At 39.7% G+C, this 21,477-nt stretch overlaps 1 protein-coding gene across 2 annotated transcripts in view; it reads right to left on the bottom strand.

Annotated features, from left to right (window-relative positions):
- DSC2 (desmocollin 2) overlaps positions 1 to 2,448 on the bottom strand; it is a 33,154-nt gene extending 30,706 nt beyond the window's left edge. The window contains exon 1 of one of the 2 annotated variants that reach the window (XM_017498035.2): positions 1,809 to 2,448. In XM_017498035.2, coding sequence (XP_017353524.1) covers positions 1,809 to 1,877 — 69 coding nt within the window. In that variant the 5' untranslated portion in view covers positions 1,878 to 2,448. The remainder of the gene's footprint in view (positions 1 to 1,808) is intronic. The other variant, XM_017498030.2, reaches the window with a different exon arrangement.
- Positions 2,449 to 21,477: the final 19,029 nt, after the last annotated feature.

Here is a 21,477-nt window from a genome sequence, read left to right as displayed (position 1 = left end):
AAAAAAAAAAAAAAAAAAAAAACAAAAAAACTCACACTTAGTCTTTACACATTTCTCACACTTGAGACTCATAACCACAACAACCACGTGAGGTTGGTAGGGCTTCGCACAGATGTGCACTAGATCATCAGAGCAAAAAGCAGCAGAATGTGAGAATGTGGCCAGGGCCAGCACACTTCCTACCCCAGACCCCGCCTATCAAACTCCAAAGCTAAGGAAGACCAAGGAATGGAAATTCAATTTTATGTATCCACTGATACCCGCCCTCTTCTAAACAGAATCTGAGATGACACACAGAAAGCTCCGTCTGCAGGTATATGCAGAGCAATGCTGCGCATCGTAAGTGCCTATACATGCCTTTTCCTTTAAAGAATAATGGCTAGTGGTTTTAAAAGAAATTGCAATTTTATTAGGAGCCTAATGAAAATTCTTACTCATCATGGTATGTTCTGACCGTTATTTATTCCATTCTTAGTTTCTTCATCTGTAAAATGTTAGCTGCTGTGTATTTGGCCCTTTCTATGTTATTTCTATGCCCTGGGAATTCAGTTAAGGGTTTGAAGTCCATTCAGTTACTCCAGAAAGACATTCTAATAATAGTAACAATTCTAGTAATAGTAACAACATTCTAATAATAGTAACAATTCACGATTTGAAAATATGGGACTCTACCGTGAAATGAGAGCGGAAGAGAGGGGGAGATTATCCGAATATTTCATCCCCCAGTTCACTTCTCCCAGAAGGAATGAGCCTTCCGGGTTCCTCCCTTTGCCCTTCATGGTTGACTCGCGCCCAACGCCTTCTGCTCAAGGCAAAGAGCACTTTTCCGCACCTGTAGAATTTTTGCCTCTTCATGGGAGCCAGGGAAATTCCAGTCGGGGTAATTTATATCCCAAATTCCCCAGATGCTGGCTCCCCGGCATTGGCTTTCTGTGTTCTCTGGCTCCCCAACGAGATCCTAACCGACCTGCCTGGGAATGGAGCTGTTCCGCTCCAAATAAGGCCAACCACTTAGGCTCCCAGCTCTGGGAAGGGATAGGGTCCTTGCAGTAGTGCTCTTTAAAGACGGAAAGCTGGGACAAGGGGCGGTGGCGTGGGGGGCGGGTGGTGAGCAGAAAATTCTAGTCACCTCTGGAAACAAGAAATCAGAATGACCCTTCCACCAAAAATGTAGGGAACTGAAGCCTCAGGGGTTAAGAAACCACTGAAACTGTGCAAATGGTCACGTAGGGCCCGCCCGTCCACTGTCTTTAGGAGCAGAGGGTCAAGATCCCCTCCCCCGACCCCGCCACTTCCCCCAGCCCTTCCCCCAGATAAGCAGTTCCCAGAAAGGCAGGCAGTTCCTTTTTTCACCCACTGACAATCGCGTTCTGACCCCGCCGCCCAGCAGTTCACCTTTGCGTGGCCCGGGCTGGCGCTGAGGCAGAGGGGGGCGCGCATTCCCGGGGAAGGTGCCAGAGGAGCAACGGGACGGCCGGGAGCACTCCCTCCCCGGCGCACCCCGCTCCCCCGCGCGTACCCCGAGGCCACGGTTTTGGCAGGGCCCAGGCGGCCGGCTCCTGCCTCTCTGACTGCGCTGATTACATCTGCAGGAGACACCTTCCCTCCCCTTGGAGATCCCAACTCCCAGGTCTCGATCCTCTTCCTGTCTGCCCTCCCCGCCCCCGCTAACTCCATTTTCTAGCCACCCAGAGGTTCGTTCACCCCAGCTTTTCCCGCCGCCCCCACCCACCCCTGCTCCCCGAGTTTTCCTCCGCACCCCAGGCGATCGCTCCCTTCCACGGAGCTGTGACCCCGGCCGCACTCACCGCGAGGGTCACCAGGAGCTGCGGGCAGAGGGCTCCGCTCCAGAAACCGGAGGGGCGGGCTGCCGCCATGGAGAGGGCTCGGGGCAGGTCGCTGAGCGCCGGGCCGGGGTAAGAGGGCTCCGCGGGGCGAGGGCCGCGGCCGGGGCGCAGGCTGGGCACGCTGCGCTGGAGCTGCGCTGGAAGAGGTGGCGCGCGCGGAGAGGCGCTTTTCTTCGGCTTCTCTGAAGCGCCGGCCTCTCACCCAAGGGGCTTTTCCTCTGGCGGAGGGTGGGGCTCCAGGCGCGTCCAAAAGACACCGATCGGCCCCACCTTGTTGCCTATTTAAGACTCAAGACTTCATTTCTCTAAGAAAGCAATGGGTGGGAACTCCCTCTCGCTGCCACTCTTTTACCTGCGCAAGGTATTTCTCACCAGCGGACGCCACCTATATGGCCCATCTCCCCCGCCTCCCCCCACGCCCGAGTGTCCGCCAAGCAAGCTTAACAGCCGGCCCTGCCCAGCAGAAGCCCTGACTGTACAAAGACTCACTCCTGAGCGCGCGCTCGGCCCCGGCTCCGCCCGGCCCCTGCCCTCCGCGCCGGCCGTGGTTCCTGTCCTGGGGTCAATTACAGAGCGAGGTCCGAGCCGCAGAGGCTGTGTTTTAGGTCACAGCTGCCTGAGGCCCACCTGACAGGAAGTTGACGCCAAGGAGACAGTTACACACTCTACTGGAGTGAATTTCCTACACAGACCCAAAAGCAGTTCAGACAGGATAGTCATCTGTGGCACCGTTCTTTGGGGTCTTCTGTTTTCAGGAATTTACTGGCATGACAATGATACATGACAATCGCCATAATTTAGGGACAAAAATACATATACACATACATACGTACATAAAGTTGAAGAATCAAGGATACTGCAAAATAATAAAGTCGATTGTGAATTACTATGGGAAACGCATCCATTGAGGTTCTTGGCGTGGGCTACGTGTGGGTTACTGATTCTCTCCGAGAACAAACATTTTTTGTCACAAATAAAGTTATAACGTATTTCCTATAGTGGACTCCTGAACATCTAGTGGAGAGTTCTCACCTTCTTTACTATCATCAAAACCAGAGTTCATGGTGAGGAATTAATAAGAATGGGATAATTTGCATTTTTATTTGAAGTGCACTTGAACTAAATGAATTCTGGCAGCACATAATCTGGAGGATTAAGATATAAATGCTGTGTGCTTTTAGCTCTTCAGAAAGCAATGACGGCATCTGACTCATCCTCCTGCACCTCTTCTCAATTACTGACTTAAACCAGGTAAGTCTGACCACAAAAGAGAAACTCGTCTGTTCCCTTTTGTTTGGTTTAAGGCTCCTCACAGGTGTCCTAAGAATCCTGTTTGAAAAGCCAACTGTGACACTCACACCATTTCAATTCTTGAAAACGTTCACCATCGTAATACCTTTATACGCTGAGCCAGAATTATTGCAATACTGAAAGTGTATTTAAATTAAAAATTCATGTCAAACAGTGCATGCTTTACATTTTCTGTGTCTGTCCCATGCTCTATTTTATTAGTGAATGCCACTAATGAGCTGTCTGTCTCCATATCTATAAAATTGTCATTGACCCTTTGCTAGTAAAATAAGCCTGAGTCATCCGCATGAGACCAGTTGACATCCTTCCGTTTCCATATTTTTTAACCCTCGTGTTTTTCCATCAATGATACCATAAGCACATCTCATCCTATTAATGATGACATCATCATCTCTAGCATGAAGCTTTTCCGAGGACATAAAGAAAGCTAGCTTCAGGTTTCAGAGAACTACTCAGACCATCATCATAGCCTTTGACTATAGGGCATTTCCAAACTCTTGTGTACTTTTTAACCTCTGATGCTTTAAGGATGGCTCATGTTTTTCCTCATTCCAGTAAAGGGCGGAAAAGCAATTTGACTAGAATTCATCTTAGATATTTATTTTCCTCTTTCGCATTAATTAATAGAGGCTATTAAAATGGTGATTTGTTTGTTGCATCACAAAAAGAAAACTTAAAACAAAAGAATGGAATATAAAGTACTTTCTCTGAACAAGTGTCCAATTTATTTAACGTATTTAGGTTAGGCTATATGGTCACTGAAATACATTCCTCTAAAACATAGGTTTGAAACAAAGAGCATAAATTTAAAGATACAATAGAATGTGAGTAGATGTGATTTCTTTTAAAGAATAACTTTTGCTTATAAATATGATTCTGCTGTACGAACTAGTTTTCCAATGCTGTGTGGTAGAAAGTACACCAGACCAAATGTAACAAGCAACTTCTTTTATGTTGCTTGAGTGACCTCTCAGGTCTAAACACTCCATTTGTCCATCTGTTAAGTAAAATAATCAATAAAAATAAGGTAACACTGGAGACTATAGTACTTTCTACATCTAAAATTAAATTATTTAGACTGCTTATGACAGATGTTTGAGAAGGTTGATTGGAAATGGTTGTTCATTTCAGAGATAACAGAAAGTCAGGGCTAGAGCAATTCTTAAAGAAGCGAACAATTTGCAATCCAAAGCCAAATCCAAATCTATCCAGCTTAGTTTCACAGTTTTCTAATTTCAGAGGCCAGAAACTAAAGATATTAAGGGCAGCAACAACAACAAAAGTCTCACGTACTCACTGATGAGCAAACAGAGACAGTTCTCCATGAGCTTTGTCAACCCTGCCAGTTCCTCCCCTGACAGCACCAAAGGATGAGTGATGCACAGGGACAGATGTCATCTTCAGGGTGAAACCATCTCCGCATGGCATATGACAAAGAATAGTATTCAAAAACAAGGGAAACACAGGCCTAACAGGGAAAAAAAGCAAGATTAAAGGACATTGTCTAGTTGCTTCATAGGTTGGAGTAGAAAGGGAAACATCTCCTAATCACAATAAAATGAGCGCAGTTTTTCACTTCTCAGAGTTGTTGCAAGGATTAAGTGATATCCAGGCACTCAGAACAAAGCCTGCCACATTCTAAGTGCTTTCTCAATGGCAGTTATTAGGGACTTCCATCTTCCCTGCCATTGTACTGCCACATCTTTCTGATCCATTCACTCCTTCCTCATGACACTCCCTGTTTCCTGTCCTTCCAGTACCTCTTCTGAGAGAGTCATCTGTCTTGGTCTAAGGCTGAATGCTAATGCTAATTCATTCACCTTCAACCCCCTCTCTTCAACATTGGCTCCAGAGCTTGTCTGGCACAAATGAGTGAACAACATAACACTAAGATGAGATGTGAAGTTTGTGTCAATTGTGTAGTTTCTGAAAATTTGAACCAATTCTTAAAAAAAAAAAAATACTTCTCAATTTGAGAAAAAAATCTTAAAATTGTGCATTTTCCAACAAATGCAATATTTACTTTTTAATGCTTTGTATATTTCTTTGAACTTCGCTTTTCAAAATTGATCTCAGTGAAACATAGTCAAGTTCAATTTCTATTACATTTCAAAGTAGTTTATAAAAATTCAAGGTAGAATATGAAATAAATTATAAATCAGTTCTTATGACTAGTTTTCATTTAGCAGACATTCAGTTAAAACAAGCCAATGAATGAATTCTGAGGCAATTTCATTGAATGTGACTGGAGACAGTTCATGATGTCTGGTCCGCCTTTAATAGACACAGTTGACATGCACCTCCCTTTTCCCCAGTGGGGAAATGAAATAATATATCCTGAAAACTACTACATTTTCATTTGTTTGATTTACTAATTAATTCAGTAAGTATTTATTGAGCATCTACTATGTCTAAGGCATTGTTCTGGGCACAGGGAATGCAGTGGTGAACAAGACAGAAAGGACACTTCCTCAAGGGAAACACCTAGAGAATTATAAAATAACTAGGTTGGATAAAAAAATACTCTTCATTTGAGATTTATATCATGTCGACTTCTTTGGAAAGAAAAAGAGAAAATTAATCATAAATTAATTTCATAATAAAATACAGACTGTTCTATAAGGATAAAAAATTACCAATATAAAACTTGTTAATATCATTTCAAGGATTATGAAATGTAACTTTTCTTAAATGGACCTAGAAATAAGAAACTCACCATTTTGTGAGATAACCTAATCTAGAACATATATCCTCTTGGCTGCCTTGCCAGTGCAAGGGCTTGAAACAATGCAGATGTATTTGTATACAGCAATATTTAGAGGCAGGCCAGGCGCAGTGGCTCATGCCTGTAATCCCAGCAGTTTGGGAGCCAAGGCAGGCAGATCACCTGAGGTCAGAAGTTTGAGACCAGCCTGGCCAAAGTGGTGAAACCCCATCTCTACTAAAAAAAAAAAAAAAAAAAAAATTATTCAGTTGCAGTGGCAGGCACCTGTAGTCTCAGTTACTCAGGAGGCTGAGGCTGAAAAATCACTTGAACCAGGGAGGTGGAGGTTGCAGTGAGCTGAGATTGTGCCACGGCATTCCAGCCTGGGTGAAAGAGTGAGACTCTATCTCAAGAAAAAAAAATATTTAGAGGCACGATAATATTTAGAGGTCAGAACAGAAGGAATCAGCCAAGGAGAATGCGTAAATAGAGCCAGAAAGGGAAGAAGAAAACTAAGAGTTACTGCAGTTCAGCAAACCAACAGGACATACATTCTGCCACCACGCCTGGCTAATTTTTTGTGTGTGTGTACTTTGAGTAGAGATGGGATTTCACCATATTGGCCAGGCTAGTCTCAAATTTCTGACCTCAGGTGATCTGCCTGCCTTGGCTCCCAAACTGCTGGGATTACAGGCATGAGCCACTGCACCCGGCCTGCCTCCAAATATCACTGTATACAAATGCATCTGCACTGTTTCAAACTCTTGCACTCCGAAACCTCTTCTAGAACCTTCTTCTGTCTCTCTGGCCTGGTTAACTCCCATCCATCCTACAAATCTCAACTTTTATTTTCTTCCCTACCTGGCCAAACCTTCCATATTAAACCACTGCCTCTCACTTAGAGCACTTGACACAATTACAATGTTAAATTCGCTCAAATAATTATTTGATTAATGTTTGTGTCTCAACAAAGACTACATTTCTGTGATTGCAGTAACCTTTTTTTGTTCACCCTCGTGTTCCCAGCACTGCCGTGATTCCTGATTCATAGTAGACACTTAATAAATATTTGCTGAATGAGTAAGCAAATGAATAAATAAATGACTACTGAGCATTTCTGACAAGTAATTCCTTGCTTTTCTTCTTCTATTCTAGTATTTATTGGCATATTAAAGTGATGTCTTGGATCACATTTGATAGGGTGGGAGTTCCTGGTCTAATCTCAAATATGTTGGACATGTATTATAGTAGCATATTAATAAAATATGAGATGGGCCTGCCAAAAATTTCTAGTATGGCTTTTGCACAAGAACAGACAAATATGCTTATAACTTTTAACTTAGAACTCCAGAGAGACCAGTGTATAAATGGATACTTAATATCTGATAAAAGTGGCACCAGACACCACGAAGAAAATAAGGAATTATTTAGTGGTGGCATTGTGAAAATAGATTCACTATTGGAGAAAAATAAAATTGGTCCCTACTTAACACCACATACAACCAATTTTATATTTATATGTATACTGTGGTGGCAAACACATAAAGTTAACGAAAAATAATACAGGAGAACATTAATGTTACACAGAGGTAGGAAAAGATTTTTGAAATAAAACCCAGAAAGCATATACCAGATAGGAATAAAAAAACAGATACACTTGATTTGTTATGACTAAAACAGCTGAGGCAAAAATATCTAGAAAATACAAGTCAACCAGAATGTGACATGTAGGACCGCAACAGAAGTGCATCAGAAAAAGACAAGGAAAGAGTATAACTAGACATACTCTCACAACAGAGGGATCTGAAGCCTATCAAGCATATTTTAAGAAATCAGAAAAAAAGGCTCATTAAAGTCATAAAATATCCTTCTATGCCTGTTTGGCAAAAATCAGGAAGCTAATAGCAAATGTTGATAGGACTATGGGTGTCTGGGAACCCTGGTACATTCTTGGTAGTATTATAAATTTGATAAAATGTTCAGGAGAGTAACCTAACAGTGATTGTTCAAGGTAATATATGAATACCCTGTAGCCTAGCAATTTATCTCTTGGCTATATAACCCAGAGAAATTGAGAAATTCTCACTGGAATCTATGAAGGGATGGTTTGTTGTAGAGGGAGTTGGGAGCAATCTGGGTTACCATCCTTGGAGATCAGATAAATTATGGTGGTGGATCTACCCCTTGGGTCACTGTGCAAATTTAGAACCAATAGGCTGCCTACATATGGCAATATAAATGGATCTTAAAAACATAGAACCCAGTGAAATAACTAAAAATAGAATTTCTACATTCAATATAAATTTAAATAGACAAAAAATTCATAACACTGAACAGCAGCATTTTAATAGAAAGTATATAAACAGAAACACACATTCTAAACATATTCAACTAATTTTTTGTGGAGGTAAAGAGAAATGAGTATGAGAAGCAAAGGTTGTGAGGGGTTAACAAGGAGAAAATAATTAATATATCACAAGATGTTTAAATCTCATTTATTTTAGTAAGTAGAAGAGGAAAAAAATTGATGCTATATTGTTTTCTCATATTAGTTATATGTTTGTTTATAAAGTATTAGTATATAGAATACCTATTCCTGTCTTATAATCAGAAAGCAATCATGCAAGGAATTATTAGTAGACCAAATGGGTAGAGAAATTAACATTGTTCCAAAAGCAAGAAGGACTATGAAACCTGATGGTCACATATAGCCAGATAATAACCAATAGTAAACATCTATTGCTATTATTCAGTTTGTCACGCACAATCATCAAATAAAAGATGAGTGTGGAATGTATTCCAAGATGATAAATGAACCAAATAGTCTCAGGAGGAGTGGTAGCTACACAGATTCAGCTCCTCATCATCTATTAACAGGAGATGAATATTTTTGGTAGCCTATAATTATAATGAAAACTAATGAGAAGACAAGCTTTAAGCTATGTTACCAACCAAATCAATAGATTTATAATGATGAGTTAATGGGTTTTGTCACACATCTATGTGAGGTACATGAAGAACAATATTATGGGGAAGACATCTGGTTGCAAACAATAAATACTATGCCACTAAGTGTTATCATAATTTGTTACAATAGCAACAGAAAACTCACACACTCTAGTCCCTCAGTTCCTTGAGTTCCTCCCACTCAATGTCATCCTCCATTACTGCCTTAGCTATTCCCTCCATGATCCTACTCTAGATCTTACTATTACTAAGCACTGTAACTAATTCCAGAAATCTCAGTTTCAAGCATTCCACCCCATGACCACCACCTTCTACTTTCACAGCTCCCTCCTCCTATTATCTCAGTTTCAGCAAATCTTAGACTGCTCTAGTAACTACATTTATAGACTCTATCATTTTACTTTCTCTCACCCCTTTTATGGCCCCATTTCACTCTTTATCCAGCTTAAGTTTCCTGATAACCATTATAGCATATCTAGTAATCACTCTTTGCATATACCTCTACTCCATTACTGTCCTTTATAGCTTCATTGCTCTCCCTTGTCAAAGTTACTCCCTGGTCAATCTAACTCTCCACTTAGCTCGCTGTGACACATGGCTGAATGTGGCTAGAGATAAATTCATATCCAGGCCGAGTAGTTTCACATTAAGCTCATCTTTAGTACCTCAAATAGGCCTTCATACTGCACTGCAGTCTTACTCTACTTGTCTAGTCCATTCACTTCCCCTTTCTTCTTGGCAATATTTTCATACCATTTTCTCTCTACTCAAACTGCTTATTTATCCTCTTCTGTCCTCACTTTCCATTACTAACGTCACTTTCTATTTCACAGAGAAAATGGAAATGATCAAGGAAAACTTCTATAAGCTTCTCCATATCTACCCACTTGACTGCCTCTGTGCTGTCTATATGGCTTTTTCCCTCTATATTATGGAAGAACTGCCCCTGTTCATAGCTAAGGTCAACTTCTTCACTTGTGCATTCATTCTCACCTGCTCCCACCTGCGTAAGCACATTGCTTGGCAGTTCCACTCCTGCTCTCCTAAATCATGAGTTGAATCCATCTCTGTCTTTCCAGCAGCATGTGAACCAAACCAGCATAAATACCTGCCTTTCTGTATCTCATGTATTCCTCTAGCTAACACACCCCATTCCTCTACCCAGATTTACAGAAAAAAATTCTGGGGAAAACTGCTTTATATGTACGGTCTTCAATTATTTTTCTCTCATCTTCTGAACCACTTCCAATCAGGTTTTCACCCCTATCTCTTACCAAAATTGTTCTTACAAAGATGACAGAGACTTTCATATTGTTAAATCTAATGGTCATTTTTCAACTTTATCTTATTGTCCTAACTGCAGAAAGTTGGTAACCCATCATTAAAACTCACTCTTCACATGGCTTCTGTTTTTCCTTCTCTACCTTATTTATTCTGTTTTCTCTCCTTAATTTCTTAATATTACAGTTATGGGTTTTTTTTTTATTATGTCTTTGTTATTTTTTTATCTACATTCACTTTTTATTGATCTTATTCAGTGTCTGATTTTAAAAACTGTGTCTAGGCTGATGGCCAGAAATTCTAAAATGCCCTCTCAGATTTCTCCCTTGAACTTTCTACTTCCCATAACAATTCTTAACTTAGATGCCTTGTAGGAATTGCAAAATTTGTTTCCAGTTCTGAGCTCCTGATCTTCTCCACCTCAGAACCTTTTTCCCTTCCAATTAATGGCAACACCATTCTTCATGTTGTTTGGGACAAAATCTCTGCAGATTTCTTTGGCCTCTCTTATATTCCAAATCAAATCTGTCAGTAAATCTTAGCAAATTTACCTTTAAAATATACCTGGAATCCATCCAATCCTCACCATCTCCATCAGTACTATCCTGGTCCAAACCACTGTTTCTCTCACCTGGATTATTCAAAAGAATCTCCTCATTGGTCTTTCTGCTGACAATACAACTCACTTGGGTCTATTTTCAAACCAGCAGCCAGATTGTCCCTGTTAATAAATAAGTTGGATCAAGACATTTCTCTACTCAAACTCTTCTGGAATTATTCCAAAATAAAAATATTTTTAAACATCTGCCCAGAGGCTTCTCATCTCTTTTAAATGAAATCCAAAGTATTTCCAGCAGTCTACAGGACCAGACAATCCATCACGGGTCTCTCCTACCCTCCCATCATGCCCCATGCTCCAGTCACCTTGGGCTCTTTGCTAATTGGTGAAGACACTGTCATGCTCCTGCTTGGGCCTTTCATTTCCACGTGGGATGATCTTCCTTCAGATAGCCATGCTGCTTTTTCCCTCACCTCCTTCAGGTTTTCACCCTTATGTCTCCTTCTCAGTGAGATCTGCTCTGAATGCCCTCATTGAAATTGCAGACCTCTGATTCCTTTCCAGAGCTTTTAGCCAAGAGCCTGGTTGACTTTATTGTGACCCCTTCCCCTACTAGGTCTTTATTTCCTTCACAGACCAGAAACTCTTTTCTGTTTATCACAGTGATTTGGCTTAGTGTGTCAGCTTCCTACTTCATAAAGCTTTAGAACACAATACATGCCTTGAAGAGAAAACCGGAAGTACACGAAATCCCTCAAGCCTCTGACTTTGCCACTGCAGCCCTACACAATTGCTAAACACTCTGCTACTTTCTCTCTTCCCTAGCAGTGGCCTTCTGCTTTGGCTGAGCCTGAATTCTCAGCTTTCAGCCCGTGTTCAGTAGCTTCAAATGCTCTCTCAGAAAAATGGTGCTAGAGTTGGTGTTCTCCTCTGTGGATTTTAATTTCTCTATTTCTTTTTGATTCTGAAACTCTCTGAGAGCTCTGAACAGATAAATTTGGTATTTTATCCAGAGCTTCTTGTTGGTCTTGGTGAGAACATTTGTCATCCTACCATCCTTCCCTCATATTTTATTAATTTTTCTTCTTTGGTCTGTCTCTCTGTGTTAGTATGTAATTTTCACAATGTCTTATATTGGTCCCTGTTTTTAGTTTTTACAGTTGTGTCTATTACAGTGTGGGCTTTTGGTAAATATTTGTTGGATAACTATATATATGCACATATAGTTTATGCTATCTAACTACTTGTAATCTGTAGACTAATTATTAACAAATTATGATGTTACTTTGAGATAATAATATGTAAAATACTGGCTATAAACCTGAAATTTACACTAGGTCATCTGAAAAGGAATCCCATATAAAGGTCGTTAGCCTTCAAAATAACTGGGAAAGGAAGCATGAGAGTTTTATATAATTTCCAGTTGCAAGAAGTATATGAAAAACATTAATAAAACAGTGGTCATAAACGTGAGACTTAAACTAAAAATAACAAATCCTGTTGTTTCTAATTTTAGACATTGATTTGGCAATTAATCTGTATTTTATACAAAAGCTACGGCTCTATATTGTTTGTCCCTGAGAAAGCAACGGCAGTGATTAATTTGTTTAACTATGGGTTAATATTTTACTAATCAGTTTTGGGAAAGCCAGCTAATAAATATGAGTAGCTACAGAGATGGATGGATATGCAGATACGTACATACATAAAGAGATAGATAGATAGATAGATAGATAGATAGATAGATAGATGTACAGACACAGATATCTTGATGGTGATCTTTTGTTTATTTTATTTAGCCAAAAAGGTGCTGGGAAGTCATTTTACAAAAGGCATGGATTTGCACAGAAGGAGACAGATGTTCTAGATCAGCAAGGAACAATCTTTCATGGTATTGTTAAAAGTAGATTTTTTTTAGAATAGTTGCTTAGAAATCTGAAGAATTTGAGCACTGCAGGCTGCCACCATGGGGTCATGAGCCAAAGATACTTATCCTCAAATGGAGAAAGAGGAGATTTAGGTGAAGAGCATCGTTTTGGATATGTTGAGTTTAAGGTGTCTAATGACATGATGAGGGCAGTTATGTAAGTGGATAGAAGGGAAATCTGAACCAAAGACATAATATTTTAGTTCAGTCCAGATTTTGCCACCAATTAATTTCTGTGCATGTCTGTTTTTCTTGCCAAATAAGTTACAGAGTGAGGAAAAAACAGTTTTGGGTTTCTAAAGTTCTATCATTTTTAGACATTTGCACTCAGGGCTGGGCTCAGTGGCTCACGCCTGTAATCCCACCACTTTGGGAAGCCGAGGCAGGCAGATCATCTGAGGTCAGGAGTTTGAGACCAGCCTGACCTACATGGTGAAAACTCATCTCTACTAAAAATACAAAAATTAGCCAAGCGTGGTGGTGCACGCCTGTAATCCCAATTACCTAGGAGGCTGAGGCAGGAGAATTGCTTGAACCCAGGAGACAGAGGTTGCAGTGAGCGGAGATTGTGCCATTGTACTCCAGACTGGGCAACAGAGCGAGACTCCATCTCAGAAAAAAAAAAAAAAGGAAATTTGCACTCAGAATGGTGAATTTATTGCTTAATTTAGGAGACGAGATACTTCATACTTATAATCTGAATCTACCTTTCTAAAGTAGAAAGTAAGTTTTCTGTTCAATGAGGAAGGCATGTAGGGTTGGGTGAGACAGGCTTAAAATGGGTGACAAAAAATTAGAATAGCTTTGAATCAGTTACAGACATAGCCAAAAGACCTTGAGCAGATTATTGAGGAGTGCTGAGGGCACAGATAATGTTTTACATCATTTTTATTCATTTGTAGTGGTTTAAATATGTGTGATGTTACACAGATTTACCTTTGCCCACCTATAGGAAGTATGTCTCCTTCAACACCAAAACTTCTGAGATAAGGATTGGCTCTGTCCAAATTAAATAGACTTGAACTCTTACTTTTTCCTTTCCTTTCATTTTCTTTCTTTTCTTTACCTTTTCTCTTTCTTTCTCTTTATTTCTTTCCACTTTTGTTTCTTTATCTTTTCTTTCTTTCCTATTTACTTACCTTTCTCCTCCCTTCCTCTTTGTTCTTCCTTCCTTCCTCCTTCCTTCCTTCATGCCAGGAAATTACAAGTTGAAATGTCTTTAGGAGTGCATGCACCAACTAAGAGTAATCACATTAGAAAGAAAATTATAAACACAATAAAACTGCCTATAGGCTAGATTAAGCAAAAGATGACCAGCCTTAACCACTGCCGTATGTATACATGAAGAACTACTGAAATATTTTAAACACTGGCATGAGGAAGGTCAAATTTGGGACATTTCTTTCGATTGGAGAGGGACTGGAGGACAGGACCTCAGTTAAGAAACAACTGCAGATGTTTAACCAAGAATCCTGGGGCCCAGAACAAGGCTGTGAGCAGACTGTTTAGGTACAAGAAACAGAGTCAGTGGTCTTTAATGAACAAAATCAATAGGGCCTGGAGATTCATCAGATCCAATCACTTCTCAAACATTAACTGAGCCACATACTTGTTTGTATTGCTAGCCTCTCCTTACCCTGAGCCCAATATCAGCAGATGTGCTTTCTCCAAAACAAAGTCAGTCAAACAAACCCAGTTCAAATATGTTAAGTCTTTTCTAGCCCCTTTATGGGCATTCTTAATACACAGCAATGCAACCATCTTTTTAAAAAAAATTTTATTTTATTTTTCCTTAAGTTATTGGGGTACAAGTGATATTTGGTTATATGAGTAAGTTCTTTAATGGTGATTTGTGGGATTTTGGTGCACCCACTTAAGCAGTATACACTGCACCATATTTGTAGTCTTTTATCCCTTGCCCCCCTCCCATTCTTCCCCCTCAAGTCTCCAAAGTCCATTGTATTATTCTTTTTTTTTTTTTTTTTGAGTTGGAGTCTCACTCTGTCACTCAGGCTGGACTGTAATGACGTGATCTCAGTTCCCTGCAACCTCCGCCTCCCAGTTCAAGCAATTCTTGTGCCTCGGCCTCCTGAGTAGCTGGGATTACAGGTGCTCACCCAGCTAATTTGTTGTATTTATTGTAGAGATGGGGTTTCACCATGTTGGACAGGCTGGTCTCAAACTCCTAACCTCAGGTGATCTTCCTGCCTGGGCCTCCCAAAGTGCTGGATTACAGGCGTGAGCCACCGCACCCAGCCCATTGTATCATCCTTATGCCTTAAAGCAACCATCTGTGAAAGCCTTTCTTCAGTGGCTGACCTTCTCAACAGCCCTTATTCAGTGTGTCGCTGCTTCCTGAAAATTTAAATGTGCCTCTTTGTGACTTCTCACTCTCTTCATTCTCAAGTCTCTTCACTTTTTTTTCCTCACTTCTTTCTTTCTTTCTTTCTTTCTTTCTTTCTTTCTTTCTTTCTTTCTTTCTTTCTTTCTTTCTTTTTTATAGGAAGCTAAACAAAAAGCAGTCCTGCCCTAAAGGAGCTTTTAGTATCTGGGGAAGGATTAAATGGATATTCGGTAATTACAAGGTGGGAGGCATTTAGTATGTCTCTTATTTCCAACTTAGAGACAGAAAGTACCTGCCTGAAATTCTCACAAATACTTCAAGGTCAAAATATCCCAAACTGGAGCCATTCTTTTTCCATAACAAAAGCTGCATTGTAGTTAATGATTTCATGATTCTCCCACTTACTCAGGAAGGGAACTAGAGAGTCACCCTAGACACTCTCTCTGCCTCCACCTCACAACCGTCAGTCTCCAGGTTACTGCTGTCTGCAGTCCCTCGCCTCCCATCTGCACCGCCTTAACCGGCGCTACAAAAGATGCTACCTCCTCCAATCCTACCTCTAAAATACTGGCTTTCCACCTGTAGTTTTTGGACTCTCACGGTCCTTGTATGTTGGCTCATTTTGTTTCGCTTTTTGTCATTTTTTGTTTCTGTTTGATTCGAGAGTCCTTTCCTCTACTTCAACTCAAATGTCCCCTTCCACCTTGCTCAGGGAGCTGACCCCGGCTTTCCAATGTAGGAAAAAGCACTTGAACCTCTCGTGTGCACACAGTCTTTGCTATGTGCCTCTGTTATTGAAAATAACCAAAGTGTTGTCATTCATTAATTGATAAAGCTGTCTATTCTAAAGTGCATTAATTTCTTATTCTTCATATGTGCAAAGAATTGCAGAATTCTGGAATGGATACATGGTTGGAGAGTTCACGGATGATATTGTTAGTAACGAAGATAGGGATAACAGGAAAGTGCTAGTTTGTGAGGTAGTTAAATAAATTGATTTGGAAAATACTGAGTTTTCTGTGGGCAATCCAACTGGAAATAATAAGTAAGCAACATGAGCATGGAATTCGAAAGAGGCATTGGTCTGCACAAGCAAACTTGATAATTATTAGTATGTGGATAGAGCAATTCCAAATGAAAGCAATCCATCTATTTAACCCATTGATTCTTTTTTAAAACTTTTATTTTATTTTTAGTTGACGAATAATGATTGTATATATTTGTGGGGTGCAATGTGATGTATGATACATATATGCATTGTGGAATGATCAAACCAGACTAACATATCCATCATCTCAGATAGTTATAATTTATTTGTAGTGTTAATCTATTAATTATTTTGATTTATTTTGTTTGTTTATTGTATGTAATTAAGGTATACAACATGATGCTTTGACATACATAGAGAAATGATTACTACAGTCAAGTAAATTAACTTATTCATCACTTTCCATAGTTGCTGTGTGTGTGTGTGTGTGTGTGTGTGTGTGTGTAAGAGCACCTAAAACCTACTCTCTTTGCAAAGTTTTAACAATATAATATCATTAACTAAAATCCTTGTGCTGCATACCAGATCTCTAGACTTCTAAATCCCACCTAGCTGCGAATCTGTACCATTTAGTCTACTTCTTCTCATTTCCTCCTCCTTCCCAACCTGTAACCACTGCTCTGCTTTGTTTCTGTGTGTTTGACTTTTGTTTTAGGTTCCACATGGAAGTGAGCTCCTACACTATTTTTCTGTTTGTGTCTGGCTAATTTCACTTAGCATAATGTACTCTGGGTTCACTGATGTTGCAGCAAATGGCAGTATTTCCTTCTCTTTAAAGGCTGAATGATATTCCACTCTGAATGTGTATATACACCATGATTAGTTTATCCATTCATTCATCAGTGGCCACTTAGCTTGTTTTCATATCTTGGCTATTGTGAATCATGCTGCAGTGAACATGGGAGTGCAGTTATCTCTACAAGGTGCTGATTTAATGTCTTTTGTATGTATATCCAGCATAGGAATTACTGGGTTGCATGATGGTTCTATTTCTAATTTTTTGGAGAAACATCACAATAATAGCTGTACCAATTTACATTCTTAGAGTTTTGAGATTGGGTGGAAGACTGTTGTATTTTCCTTCTCAAAGAAATTTTATCAGCTAATGATCAAAATGAATATTGTTGAAAAATGTGAGTATGTGAAATATTTAACACAAATTTATAGGAAACATTTTTTAATGATTAAGTAGCTACAAACATCGTCTTTTATTGTATTGTGGAAATGAGAAGGACATTCAAAGGAATGCTTTGGTGGTAATCATAGGTTAGATTTGCATTTAAATTTGTATGAAAACCTGGAAGTCTGATCTTGTTTAAGTGTGTCTTGGCCTCAATTTTCTTATTGTTAAATAGAAATAATAACAGCTAACCTTGGAAGTATGTAATTAATTTTTTTTTTGAAATGGAGTCTCACTCTGTTGCCAGGCTGGAGTGTAGAGACGTGATCTCATCTCATTGCAACCTCTGCCTCCCAGGCTTAAGTGATTCTTCTGCCTCAGCCTCCCAAGTAACTGGGATTACAGGCACCTGCCACCACACTCGGCTTTTTTTTTTTTTTTTTTTTTTTTTTTTTTTTTTTTTTTTTTTTTTTTTTTTTTTTTTTTTTTTTTTTTTTTTTTTTTTTTTTTTTGTATTTTTAGTAGAGGATTTCATGGCCAAGCTGGTCTCAAACTCCTAATCTCAAGTGATCCACCTTCCTTGGACTCCCAAAGTGATGGGATTACAGGCATGAGCCACAGCACCTGGCCTGTTATTAATATTTTAAAAGAGATGACATTTGTGAAAGCATTACACACTGCTTGCCCATAGTAGGTGCTCAGTAAATTTTATTAGCAAGCATTTATTGAGTTCTCTCCATGTGGCATTACAGTTCCAGGCACAAAGATCCCCACTCACATGGAACTAATACTCTGATGCAGGGAAGGGGTGGAAACCATAAACAATGAACACAAAAAGAAGCAAATTATATCCCAAATGGTAGCATAATTCATTTCACATTGAAAATTCACATAGTTCATGTAATCACAAACTTCAATGCCCTCAGGGGCAGAAAAGTAATCAAAATATACGTCAGGTTGATTGAAAAGAGCAGCCCTTTTTTATTATTCTACTTTTCAGAAAAGATAATAATAGTACTGAAAATATGTCTCTTTTTTCTTTCTTAAGTCTACCTTCAGAAAACCATTATACAAGTGTCATGATAAAACGGCAATTGACAGCCTTGCTGTCGGTGACATGAATGGCAAGCTGAAGAGGGCAGTAAGGGAAAGCCTCCTGTCACCTCTAGCCAACTGGTGGCCTTCAAAAATATGGATTCAGTGTCACCAGACTTTTCAGTTTTTCAAGATAAGTCACAAATTTGCATTTGGGATGAAATGTTCTGATTTTTAATGTAGCAATGTGTTCATAAATTCTTTCAATTGTAAAAGCCATCACCTTCCCCATATCACCCCCACCCCTCACCACTACAAATTTAGGATATATCTGGCCTGGTAATCAGGTTTTAATTTCTGAAAAAACTGAGGTTTAATTTATGTGACTTTTTGGGTTTTTTTTTTTTTTTTTTTTTTTTTTGAGACAGAGGCTTGCTCTGTCGCTCAGGTTGGAGTGCAGTGGTGCAATCTCAGCTCACTGCAACCTCTGCCTCCTGGGTTCAAGTGATTCTCCTGCCTTAGCCTCCCAAGTAGCCGGGATTGCAAGTGCCCACCACAACACCCTGATGATTTTTGTATTTTTAGTAGAGACGGGGTTTCACCTTGCAGGCTAGGCTGGTCTCGAATTCCTAATCTCATGATTTGCCTGCCTTGGCCTCCCAGAGTGCTGAGATTACTGGCATGAGCCACACTTGCCTGGCTTATGTGATTGTTAAAATAAGGTTTTGTTCTATTATATTTAATAAAACTTGACAATTAAAACACGTGTTTCTCCACTCTAAACACATAGTCTTTATTATATAAGGAATAAATATTTGGCTACAAATAACATTGACCTGGGGCAGGGTTACACCAGTTAAGAATATTTACAGAATTTAGCCTAGATTACCTGGCATCATTATTAAATATCTTCCATAGTTATAATATCTTTGATTTTGTATAATTTTGTAAAATCAAAGTTATAATACTTTGATTTTGTAATCAAGTTTTTGTAACTATGCTATAACTCTGCTGTGTTATAACTATGCTGTAACTCAGCTGTAAAACTGCATTTCTCACTCTCCCCTGCAGATAGGAATGGATGAGCTACTCAGCGCTCCCAAAGGTATATACTGGGCAGAAGTTGTTGAGGGGAGCCTCTGGAAGAGTGCTCTAAAAATAAGGGTTCCCCCTTTCTCTCTCTATTTTTATTATTTTTTTTTATTTATTTATTTTTGAGATGAAGTTTCGCTCTTGTTGCCCAGACTGGGGTGCAATGGTGTGATCTCAGCTCACTGCAACCTCCAACTCCCGGGTTCAAGCGTTTCTCCTGACTTAGCCTCCTGAGTAAAGCTGGGATTACAGACACTTGCCACCATGCCCAGCTAATTTTCTGTATTTTTATTAGAGATGGGGTTTCACCATGTTGGCCAGGCTGGTCTTGAACTCCCAACCTCAGGTGATCCACCCACCTCAGCTTCCCAAAGTCCTGGGATTAAGGTGTTAGCCACCATACCTGGCCTCTTTCTGTTTTAGAGACAGATACAATGGTTGGACTTGCATTAGCCATCTTGAGACTATGAAACAATTGGTACGAAAGGTAGTTGGGCAGAGCCGGGCGCGGTGGCTCACTCCTATAATCCCAGCATTTTAGAAGGCCAAGGCGGGCAGATCACAAGGTCAAGAGATCGAGACCATCCTGGCCAACATGGTGAAACCCCGTCTCTACCAAAATACAAAAATTAGCTGGGCGTGGTGGTGCGCACCTGTAGTCCCAGCTACTTGGGAGGCTGAGGTAGGAGAATTGCTTGAACCCAGGAGGTGGAAGTTGCTGTGAGCTGAGATCATGCCATTTCACTCTAGCCTGACGCCTAGCGACAGAACAAGACTCAGTCTCAAAATAAATAAATAAATAAATAAAATAAAAGTTAAATTAAATTAAAAACAGATAGTTGGACAGAAAAAGAGAAGCCTCCTAAGATATTGTTGCCATGAATAAGCCTTAATAACAATCAAAGACTCTGAACTTGTTTAACATTAAATAAAAATAAACTTTTACCTTAAGCCACCCATTTCTGTTATTAGCAAACTAACGCAAGTCCTGGCTGATTCATTGAGATCACTAAGAACAAACAAGCAAACAAACAAAAAATCAACTTTTTATGTAGCCTACAACATGGAACAGCAGAATTTCACCTGTCAATTTGAATATGGAATCACCGTTTTTCATATACAGCAAAACCATAAAATTATCTTTGTTCATACTGAATGCTCCATGATTTTCTGTTTAAGTTCACCTTTACTCATTCTTAAGTCTACTGAAGTAGGCATTAAGACAGTTTTGAATTGTGATGAACATTCATTGAATTAATTCATGGGAAAAAGTTTTACTTATTTTTATTTGCCTTTATTTTCATTAGCTGTAAAATGAGAACATACCTCAGGACAGAAGAATACAACCAAATATTAACTCTCTCAGACTTAAAGAATCACATCTATTAGATCTTTTTTTGTGTAGAAACACAAAAAAAGTGATGAAAATGGTGTCCTTAATTTAAAAATGAGTATATTCAGGGAAGGTATTTTATTTAAAAATTTAATTAGTGCAACAGTTAAATATTAAATGCCATAATAAACAAAACACCTGTTGAGCACAGTTATAAGGGAGAATACAATGATGCATACAACATTATTTCTATCTTAAAGAACACCATAATTTGGTTTATAAATAACAAATTCTTTTTAGAGTTGAAGAATTGAGGTAAATGAGGTTCAATGACTTCATAAAAATCACACAGCAAGTTAATAGAAGAATTGCAGTCTCCTCACTCCTAATAATGGCTTTCTACAAAGTCAGGCTTCTGACTTTAATGTTTTTAATTTTTAGTTGAGATAGAGTCTCATTCTGTCACCCACGCTGGAGTGCAGTGGTACAATCATAGCTCACTGCTATGCCTGTGCTAAGTGCAGTGGTAATTTCTATCCCTACAAGTAAAGGGACCAATGAAATGACCCTCTTGTGTCATGTCGGGGCCACAGGAGGAACAGGGAGGCTTGTGTCTGTGTTGGCAAACTGAATTTTGGGAGTAAGCAAACTAAGCTACAAGTGCCTGTCCAGTTGGTAGGAAGGCAGATGTAAGAAAAACCACAGGGGCCGGGCGCAGTGGTTCACGCCTGTAATCCCAGCACTTTGGGAGCCCGAGGCGGGTGGATCACAAGGTCAAGAGATCGAGACCATCCTGGTCAACACGGTGAAACCCTGTCTCTACTAAAAATACAAAAAATCAGCTGGGCATGGTAGCGCGTGCCTATAATCCCAGCTACTCAGGAGGCTGAGGCAGGAGAATTGCCTGAA

This window comes from Cebus imitator, unplaced genomic scaffold, assembly GCF_001604975.1.
Source record: "Cebus imitator isolate Cc_AM_T3 unplaced genomic scaffold, Cebus_imitator-1.0 Scaffold12, whole genome shotgun sequence".
Lineage (NCBI taxonomy): Eukaryota > Metazoa > Chordata > Mammalia > Primates > Cebidae > Cebus > Cebus imitator.
This window is presented reverse-complemented; position numbering and strand designations above follow the sequence as displayed.